At 45.8% G+C, this 10,325-nt stretch overlaps 1 protein-coding gene across 1 annotated transcript in view; it reads left to right on the top strand.

Moving 5' to 3' along the window:
• Nucleotides 1-280: 280 nt before the first annotated feature.
• The window catches only part of Dsg2 (desmoglein 2), a 51,433-nt gene continuing 41,388 nt past the window's right edge, over nt 281-10,325 (top strand). The window contains exon 1 of the mRNA XM_055625645.1: nt 281-575. Within this exon, the coding sequence (XP_055481620.1) occupies nt 528-575 (48 nt within the window). The 5' untranslated portion in view covers nt 281-527. The remainder of the gene's footprint in view (nt 576-10,325) is intronic.

Here is a 10,325-nt window from a genome sequence, read left to right as displayed (position 1 = left end):
GAGCCAGGAAAGTTTTGAACTGTTGGAAAAGGCCACAGAAGAAAAGTGAGAAGCCTTTAAAGGGACACTTCTAAAGTCTCGCTCGCACCAGCAGGCCCCAGGCCGTGCCACCTGCGCTCACTCCCACAACGCTGGCTCCCTGAGCCCAGCTCCTTAAATCCTGTCCTGGGGTCCTGACTGTGACTGGGAGGCTCTCTGCTCGAGGTGATCCAGGAGGAGGAGGAGGAGGAGGAGGGGGCCAGGAAGGAGACCGGGCGGGGCGGGGCCAGCCACCCAAGGTCCCCAGCGGGGACGTCACGGGCCCAGGTGCAGAGGGCGGGAACTGGCTGGCACCTCCCGCGGAGCGCGCTCCCCTCCTCCAGCCGGGCTGCGGGCGGGCCCCCGGCTACCCTTTCCGACCCCGCCACACCTGGAACCGCACCCCGGGCCGGGCCGAGGCGGACAAGGGCGGCCCCGGAGGGACCTGGACAGGAGGATCCGCTGGGCGCCGGCGAGGCCCGGAGGCGAGGGCGCGGCGGAGCGAGGCGATGGCGCGGAGCCCAGGAGGCCGGTGCGCCCAGCTGCTGTTGGCGTTGGTGAGTGCAGTGACCCCCGCGCCCCCGCCGGGAACGCGCCCCGGTGGGACACCGCTGGGCCCAATCTGAGGCGAACCGGGTGGGCAGAGTCGCGCCCAATAACTCTCCCTGACTGTCACACTCAGGCCGCGGTGACTCTTTTTTAATTGCTATCTGTGGGTGCGGTGAGCCCGGGGGCCAGGGAACCCTCTTCCTGGGGACCTGTGGAGCCTTCTGGGCTGGGAACGTGGAGACAGTGGGAAGCCCCACACGCACTCTCTTGCAAGTTCGCTAAAGTTCCTGCAACTACTGATAGTCAGTGAACCGGGAAACCAGGAAAGACCTGAGTTCCTAGAGTGAAAAAAAAAAAAAAAAAAATCCCAACAACAACAACAAAAATGGTAACTAAAAATGCCTTCTTTAAAAGTACTGTTTACAAAGCTTAAAGTTTTGCTCTTAAGGCTGCTTTGATCACTTGCCTGAACAGTTAGAGCTTTCCCGGTATTAAAATAACTGTGTGTAGTAGTTTTTATAATTTGGGAGAAAATTGAGTCCACCGTCATCAAAAAGGGTTTTCAGAAATGGCCTTTTTAAAGAAAAGGGTTTTCCACACTGGAGGCAAGGTTCAGACTCAAGGTCTAGATTTCCTTCTTACGTTTGGTTTCTGTGCTCAACTTGGATTTTAAATGGCTGTGTTTGTTTGCTTGTTTGTTTGTTAGCAGATGAAATTGCATATAATTTAGGAATGTCTGTGACTTGCAGAGATTTGTCAACTGGGTTTTGATAAAATGTAAGATCCTATCTCAGAGACTTCACAAATGGGTTCAGAGAAGTTAGATATAAAATAACACCCTATTTTCTTACCTCGTGACTGAAATTTAAAAAGTAAGCTTTTTTACTCGGTTGGAAGTTCTTGCCTCTAAACGATTAATTTAGAGTTGTGGTCGTTGAAGAAGGAAGGGAAAGAATGAGAGACAGAGTTGTGGCAGGAAAAAGAAAAAAGTGGCGCGAGATCCTGGAGTGTTGATAGGGATGGGGGTGGAGGAAACAAGAGATTTTGTTCTAAAGGCAAACCAAAAGAAAGACAAGTAAATTCAGTCCAAAGATTTTGATGAACTCACTTTCCACAGACAGCTTGGTAACCAGGAACCGCGGGCTGTTGGCATAGCCTGTTTTCATGCAGTTTGGTTTTGCTTTGCCCAAGCTGTTGAGGTCATTTTTCATGAGATATTTCTATGACATTATCCTGGGCTTTGTCTGGCCTGAGGAGTAACCTCACCCCCTCATCTTGATGCTTCCTAGCAAAGTGGAATGCCAAGCCAGCAGCCCTTGGCTCACCTATATTCAATATAAATTCTCTACCTAAAAGAAAAAAAAAAAAAAAAAACACTCCCTTTAATTTCCACACGTATAACGAGCAAGCCAGTTCATAGACTCCCAAAGGAACAGGTAAGTTTAGGCTTTCCATCTTAGCATTTTAGTTAGACAAACAAAATCCCCAAACTATTCTGTGTATTTCTGTGGTGTTATTTTTGTGTGTGATATAATCTGAAGGTGAGCTCTCAAGCATAGTAGGCATTTCAGCATCCTGCTCTTAGATTCAGAAGGCTGCCAGGCAGTGCTTTGGTAACAGGTGGGAAACGGTGGGTCCTTCACGGGAAGGAATGTAAATTTTAGCCAGTTTGGTCACTTCAGCCTCATGTAATAGCATTTACGCTACCCAGTTCTAGAAGGAAAAAAAAAAAAAAGCTTTAGGACTAGAGAGTTCAGCTGCTGAAATGTTTACCCTGCAGGAGGACCCAAGTTAAGTCTCCCTCAGCTGGTGTAAAAATGCTCATGTGCAGGTGCACCCATATAATCCCAGGAGGAGACAGAGACAGGCTGACTCCCTGGGGCTTGATGGCTGGCTGGCCTAGCCTGCTGGGCAAGCTCCAGGTTTAGTGAAAGACCCTGTCTCCAAAGACAACGTGGGTGGTGGCTAAGGGACAATCCAGGAGTTTAACTTCTTCCCCAACACCTGCACAACTTTACACACAGGCAGGTCCACAAGAACACACGCGTGCACGGAAAGTCACGTAAAACAGGATTTATTTCAGAGCATTATACTTTGACTCTACAGGGAATAAAAGGACTGTGGAAACCTACACCAAACTTGAGCTATTGGACTTTCAAAGTCCCAGGCACTTAGGGAGCTGCTGCCTCACCTGTGGTCACCAGGCCAGGAATCAGAGTGTCACTTCCACTGTCTAGAGAACCCTGTGAGTGGAACGCATAAGAAGAGGCACGCCTGTGCCTCGCCCCTGGCCACCCACGCATCTAGAGACTAGACACCAGAGGCTGAACAAGGCTGCTACAAACCCAGCCTCGTTCACATCTGTGCACCAGGGAAAGTAGCAGATGCTCAGGTTCCGTCCAGCGTCATGGGACAGGTGGAGCACCTTAGCCTGAGGTGCTGTGAGGTCCGAAGCCTTCTGAGCATGCCGGAGTTCAACAAGTTAGGACCTGAGACTGCAGTTTTGGGTTGGCGATGCCTTGCCAATAAAGTCTGTACACATATTGCCCTTGTAAAGAAAAAACAAAACAAACAAACAAACAAAACCCCGAAATCTGTTGGTTCCGAACATTTCAGTTAACAGTGCCCAGCTCAGAATGGCTGAACCCACAAGCGTTGGGCACTGAGCCTGCAGAGGAGCTGTTAGTGGTCTTTGGTTTGGCCCATCAGTGGCACACCACAAAGGAACTGTTGAATGTCTCCCAACTCTGCCAAAATGACAGAAAGAGTTTTCTCTGAATAAAACCCGAGTCTTCCTCTTCCAGCGCCCTTCATCTTCCTAGATGAAGCTAAAGCTATTCCACCATAAAGCTTTCCCCAGAGAGTTCAGGTGGCATTTGGAAATGTAGGGACTCACATACATGAGAATTCCCACTATTCTCTAGCCGAGAGTTCCCATTTCTTTAAGTTGAGGCAATGTGACTACTTTAGCAGCATAATTTGTGGTGTTTTCACAGATGGTTCAACATTTTACTGTATCAGTTATTCCGAAACACCATTTATTTTAAATAGTACTAATAGACTTTAGTAGACTTTTTAAGTTAATGTTTCTACAGCGAAGCATATGAAATTACTGTAACATTTGTAGTTTTTAAGTTCTAAAATAATTTTAATATACTTGGGCTGATAATGCAATATATTGTATATATTTTAAAACCATCCTAATAGAGACAGACTGCGGTGAAGGGTATGGGGGGGGGAGGAATTTTCTGATAGGTACCTCAGTCTTGCCGTAACTAAGTTTGTGTTTTAAAAGTCAAACTCCATGTTATGGATTCAAATTAGCCTATATTCCGAACTGATGTATTTAGGAGCATATTTTTTTTCACCAGACCTAAAAGAAACTGCTAAAACTGGGTGGCCTAAAACAACAGAAGTTTTCTATTTCCCAGTTCTAGAGCTGGGAAGCCAGGTGTGAACAGGGCCAGGTCCCCTGCGTCCCCTCCACACCTGGCCCCAGCATTGGACAGCTGGCAGGCTGCCTTGACACTCCTCCACAGTGTCTGCTCCAGTCCTCCCGTCTTCACGTGGCACTTTTTCTTTTGTCACTTCTTGCCGTCGTCCCCCTCAGTGTGTCTGTGTCCAGGTTTTTGAGAACACCAGTTCTTACTGGGTAAGGTCCAGCCTTGGGGGTTCAGCTTGGTTAAATCTACATAGACCTTCATTTCAATAACCCTGTTTCCAAATCATTATGATTTCTACACCTTCTTTAAGGGACACCATTTAACAAGTAGGCTCTCCAAATGACCAGCAATTAGATCATTTTGCTTACTAAGCAACTGAATTGCACAGATTTAAGAATAAAGTACAAACTTCATGGTGAACATCGGTGCTCATAAGAATGATCAGATATTTGTGAATTTTGAAAAGGGGTGTGTTTTGATTTCTAAAACTTGGTAAAAGGGGAAATGCCATCTATAACAGTTTTATTTAGTTGAAAATTTGTTAGAGTACTTTACCTGAAGTAAAGTGTCTTTTACTTTAGACTGTGTCAATCTAAATTCTCCCATATGGTGAAGGATTCTTAAGCTAAACCCCAGTTTTCAAGCCTGCAGTCCAGAAAGATGTTTCTGTAGAAACTCCAGTTGACCCTAGTGTAAGAGTGAGAATAACTGCTCTACAGTTTCAAAACAGTTGAAAGTGTACCAGTGTCTACATGGAGGAAATATTACACATACCAGTGTCTACATGGAGGAAATATTACACATTATAGCTAGGCCTGGAGGTACACACCCATATTCACAGCACTTGGGAGACCAAGGCAATAGACTCATGAGTTCCAGGCTAGCTTGGGCTACACTGTAAATTCCAGACAAGCCTGAACTGCGTAGCTAGACCCTATCTTAAAAATAAAATGAAATAAAGTCATGTGGATTGGCATTTTTAGATTTTTCTTCACAAAAGTTTATTGTTTTATGTGTGTATGTGAGCATGTACACCACACTGCTCATAGACATCAGGACAGGTTCAAGCATTCTCTTCTTCTCCAGTGTACACTCCAAGGGTCGAACTCAGAACATTGGACTGGGCGCCAAGCACCCTCACTGCTGAACTGTCTGACTGGCCCTGAATTGATACTTTTTAAAACTGTCAAATTCTATTTAAAAAATGGAGTCTAAAGATCTATTTCTTTTGTGTATAAATGTTGTGTCTGCATGTATACAAATGCATACCACATGCATACAGTACTCAGAGGACAGAAGAGAGCATTGGGTCCCCTGGATCTGGAATTACAGACAATCATGAGGCACCACACTGTGCACTAGGAACCAAATCTAGGTCCTTTGCAAGAGCAGCAAGTGTTCTTAACCACTGAGCCATCTCTCCAGTCCCTCCAAACTTAGAAGCCTTGACTGAAAATACAAATGAGCTTTAGATGTATTTTAGCCTCTGTTAACATAGCAGCTTTTCTCCATGAGTCGCACAAAGCTCAGCCACTTTTGGAGTATTTTTAACCATATGCTCTGTCTGTGATGCAAAAGATACCTCCTCAGCTTAGTTCATCCTTACATTTTAGAAGTATACCTCAGATGACGTTGAATGTTTTTACTTCAAAACTCATTGAGCTTTTTTTAAATAGTTGAAGCTTGATAATTAGTATGCAGGAAGTTGGGGTGCCAGGATGTAGATCATACTGTCATGGTAAGTTAAGAAATGCCTATGAGGAAAGGAACTAGCTATGTGTAACCCCTTAGTGCTAGGCAGCGTGCTTGGCACAAGAAGTCAATAGCAAGGGCAGAGTGATGCCTACCCTCTTGTAAGTGGTGCAATGAAATGACTAACTTCCCGCTGGGTTCAGATAAGAGTGGCAATTAACACAGTGCAGAATGAGCAACCAGCCCGTCCTAGACAAGGGATGAGAATAATTACAAATTGATGAGATGGCAGAAAGAGGAAGAGGGGAACATGTTAGGTTGAGAGGACTCTGAGCAGGAACCACAACAGTCCACGTTGCCTAAGCATAGGATGTGAGGCACAAGAGTGTGTAGGTATAAGTCTTTGGCCTCCAAACTACCAGAAGAGGCCAAAAAAGGCTCCTTGCGAAGTGGGTGTTTTGGGGAGGCACATTGCTTGGCTTTACAGCGCTGTGAGCAGCATGCCAACAGAAGCAACCGGAAGGTTGCATCCATCACCCCTTTTTTTCCTGAGCAAATAGGATGAAAGGATAGTCCGTGGGTGCCAAACTGGAAGACATCCTGTGGGGCTAGAATCTGGGAAGAGGGTAGGTGGCCGGCCGCTGAGAGGGTACAGATCTTGAGTAAAAGGGTTGGGAAGACCCCCAGTGGCCAGTCTGGGTGTCACTGACCTGGGAACCCCCACTGTTTGCTGTTGCCTAACTAGTTTCCCCATCATCTTAGCTTAATGTAGCTCCAGTCTGTCCTCTGAAAAGCTCAGTCTTCCAGACACTCACCCTTCAGCCTTAGCCTCCTCTGCCTCCTTCCACCTTAAACAATGTCATTACCCTAGGGCTGCCCCTCCTTCCATTTCCCCCCCCCCCCCCCGGCTCATTTCTTCAATCTCCAAACTGTCTCCTGCCTTTTTCACTGTACTGTAGTACCAGAAAATCCTTCAAAAGCACAGTGGCAGGTTTCCCATTCGAAAGTGGTGACTCACTTCTCATGATCAGTGAAGGTCCTTCCTGCTTTATCTGATTTTCTGCTTGCCTCCATCACTTGTTTTGCCTGTCTTCAAGCATCTGTGTCCTTTGATATGTGGGTTTCCTTTCTTTCTAGCTTCTCCGCCCTCTCCAAAGCCACGCCCATTGCCCTCCTCCCTCCCAGCAGGAAGTACCCTCTGCCTCTGCAAGTTCCACAGAAGTGGTCTTCACACAGTTAGGACTCCCCCTCTGTGGAGTGCATGTTCCCCCAGGGCTGTTATTGCCAGAAGCTCCAGCTGGCTGTGGTCAGTCCTGGTAGAAAACTATTAGATGAAAATAAACAATTCATAAATTAAAATTAGGTTTCTTTTCATATACCACTGCGATTGTTTTTGTTACAGCTGTTGTGCATCTCTTACTATGTCTAATTTATAAATTACACCTTTCTGTTGGTATGATTATGTCAGAAATAATCTCATAGACACAGAGGTCTAGAGCTGTCCCTCTTGGGAAGAATAAAAACCTCCATATTCTCCTAAGTTCTGAGAGTCATTACAGTGGCATCCTTGTTGCATATGCCTAGAAACTCAATAAATTCCTTGGACACAAAAATGGTCCTTCCGAATGAATTCATTCCTTCTTGTTTGGGGAGCCAGCAAAGCTATCTGAATAGCACTAAAGAATTTGTGAATAAAACTGGGAGATCGTTACTGTAAGCAAAATGGGCCAAGGTGGACAGAATTACATGTTTTCTCTCACACGTGGAACCTCGGTTTAAATGACATTTATGTGGAACACAGTAGTTTTAGGGGTGAGGCAGTAAGAGGAATGAAGGGGCCTGAGCAATGCAGAGAGGGAAATGAGGGCCGTGGAATATATGTCAAAAGAGCAGAAGCTGGGGCTGTTTGGAGGGAAGGGGAGAACAAACAAGGAGAGGCCGGGACAGTGGAGGGGGAAGGTAGAATACAGTGCAATCGCGTGCATGTTACAGAATGTCACTTGAAACCCATTACATGTTAGCTGAAAGATTAAAAACAAAATAACAAATAAAAAAGCATAGATTGAAGACTGAAATAGGAAGATGGAAGAGGAAATGATTGACTTCCACACACTCCACAGTCATGAATTGTGGGTGTGCAAAACAGTCCCTGGGTGCGCCCACATGATTGTGAAGCTTACAGTGGGGAAGAGGAGTGTGGGCAAGAGAACTTGATTTTTCTAGTAACATCCCTCGTGTGCCGGTGCGTGGAACCGCACAGAGAACTGCCAGTGTCCACCAACCCACACCGCGCAGCCTTCACCTGCCAGCACATGCAGCTGCAAAGAAAAGTAAAGCAAAATTTAACCAGTTTCATGGCTAGAAAACTGCCAATGTGTTCGCACGGCTCTCCGAACCCTTCCATATTGCCACTCCACTTTTCTGGAGACGATTGTTGGTCCGGTTCCCGTGGTTCCTGTCGGCCGACCACTGCCATCTAGTGGTGGGAAGAAGGCTGCACTCGTAAACCTCAGCGAAGAAGATCCAGTTTCCCTCATTTTTTAAGTGTTAATTTTCAGGAAAACAAACAAACAAACAAACAAAAAACTGCACTGCAATTAAAACTCAAAAAAGGATGGAAACAGCTCACAATTCTTAAATGTCAAATAAAGCACGCACGCGCGCACATACACACACATTTATTAGTTTCTGTTTTGTCTAATTTCAAAGGTATCAGTGGCTGCTGTCTGAGAAAAGTGATGATAAAATGGTGTAAGAGGTTTGTTGTTTTAATGACAAATGTCCAGCATCAGCGTAACTTGTAAACCTGATGGAGAGATATAAATCACAGGGAAAATACAATTTAAAGCAGTCTCGGGGCTAGGAAGATGGCTGGCCAGTTGAGAGTTTTTACTGCTCCTGGACTGCCATCACCCACTTGTGGCAGCTCACAGCTCTCTGTAGCTCCAGCCTGAGGGGACTGGACACCTTCTTCTGGCCTTCATGGCATGCATGTGCGCACCACACGATTTCTAAAGCAACCCTATGGCACGTGATCGGCACCTGTGGGGTAAAAAGCCTCCTTGTGTAACTCACGGTGCCTGAAGTTCATCATTTAGAAGTCGTGTCTGCACACAGCTCTCGGCATCAAAGCGTTCATTATCTGGCTTATTAGTTGCCCAGGCTCTGCCTGTCATCTTCTCTCTTTCCGTTGCTAGCCTTGAGATTCTTAGGTAGTGGCTTTTGAAATTGGCCTTGGAGGCCATGGAGTGTCGGTATTATCTAGAAATACATGTTCCTGCTTGGGTTGGGCCAAACATTCTTTATTATAATTTTGACGTGTAAAAAGCACTGTCCACATCGCTATGTGATGAAAACTGAGAGTAGAAAAGGTTAAACATTATAAAGGCCTACCCCTGTAAGCCACTGTGAAGTTTCTTAAGGGATGATTTAGGGATGCTAATAAAATTAACAATGAATAAATATTAATTGTGACTTTTTCGAGGTTTCGGTTAGTTTGTCTAGGAACTGGCCGTAATGACACAGAACGTCTCAGGAAATGAAAATTCCTTACAGGATAGGATGAAGCAGGTTTGCGTGCAGCACAGCATAGCTCGATTCGTGTTTCAAAATTCTGAGTCAGTAAAACAGCACCATGCAGATGCCTTCCTGCTGGCGCCGACTTCAATGGCTGATTCACCTGAAGTCACAGTCTTTCCTTTGAGACTGGTATCTGAAAGAGCAGGCAGGCGATTAGGACAGTCTACACTTTGCTAGTCACCTGTCAGGTTCAAATACACAGCTCATAATTAGAAAGTAGAGTTCACAGTCCTGCTTTCCTCTACTACTAAGGATTTTTTTCAACATTAGCAACCGCGGAAGACTACAGTTGTACATTTAAACTAACTGTTGAGGGCCATGTGTGTATCTGTGTCGTTTACAAGCTGAAGCCTTAATTTGGACTATTTGTTCATTTATTTACTTTTTGACTTACTGATATAGAGTCTTCCTATGCAGTCATGGCTGTCCTGGAACTCACTCACTATATAGACCAGGCTGGCCCGATACTCACAGGGATCCACCTTCCTCAACCTCCAGAGTGCTAGAATAAAAGGCTTGTGCCACCATGCTTGGAGGGTTTCTTTTTATCTTTTTATTTTTTAAATTAATTACAGTTTATTCACTTTGTATCCCAGCTCTATCCCCCTTTCTCATCAACCCCCCCAATCCCACCTACACTCCCTCCATCATCTCCTCCCATGCCCCTCTCCAAGTCCACTGATAGAGGAGGTCCTCCTCTCCTTCCATCTGGCCCCAGCCTATCAGGTCTCATCAGGACTGGCTGCATTGTCTTCCTCTGTGGACTGGTAAGGCTGACCCCCCCCTCAGGGGAAGGTGATCAAAGAACAAGCCACTCAGTTCATGTCAGAGAAAGCTCCTACTCCCCTTACTAGGGTACCCACTTGGATACTGAGCTGCCATGGGCTACATCTGAGCAGAGGTTCTAGGTTATCTCCATGCATGGTCCTTGGTTGGAGTATCAGTCTCAGAAAAGACCCCTGGGCCCAGATTTTTTGGTTCTGTTGCTCTCCTTGTGGAGCTCCTGTCTCCTCCAGGTCTTTTTATCTCCCCCTTCTTTCATAA

The sequence above is a fragment of the Psammomys obesus genome, unplaced genomic scaffold (assembly GCF_907164565.1).
Source record: "Psammomys obesus unplaced genomic scaffold, mPsaObe1.curated_primary_1811, whole genome shotgun sequence".
NCBI lineage: Eukaryota > Metazoa > Chordata > Mammalia > Rodentia > Muridae > Psammomys > Psammomys obesus.
Note: the sequence above shows the minus strand (reverse complement) of the source record. Positions and strands in the feature narration are given on the sequence as shown.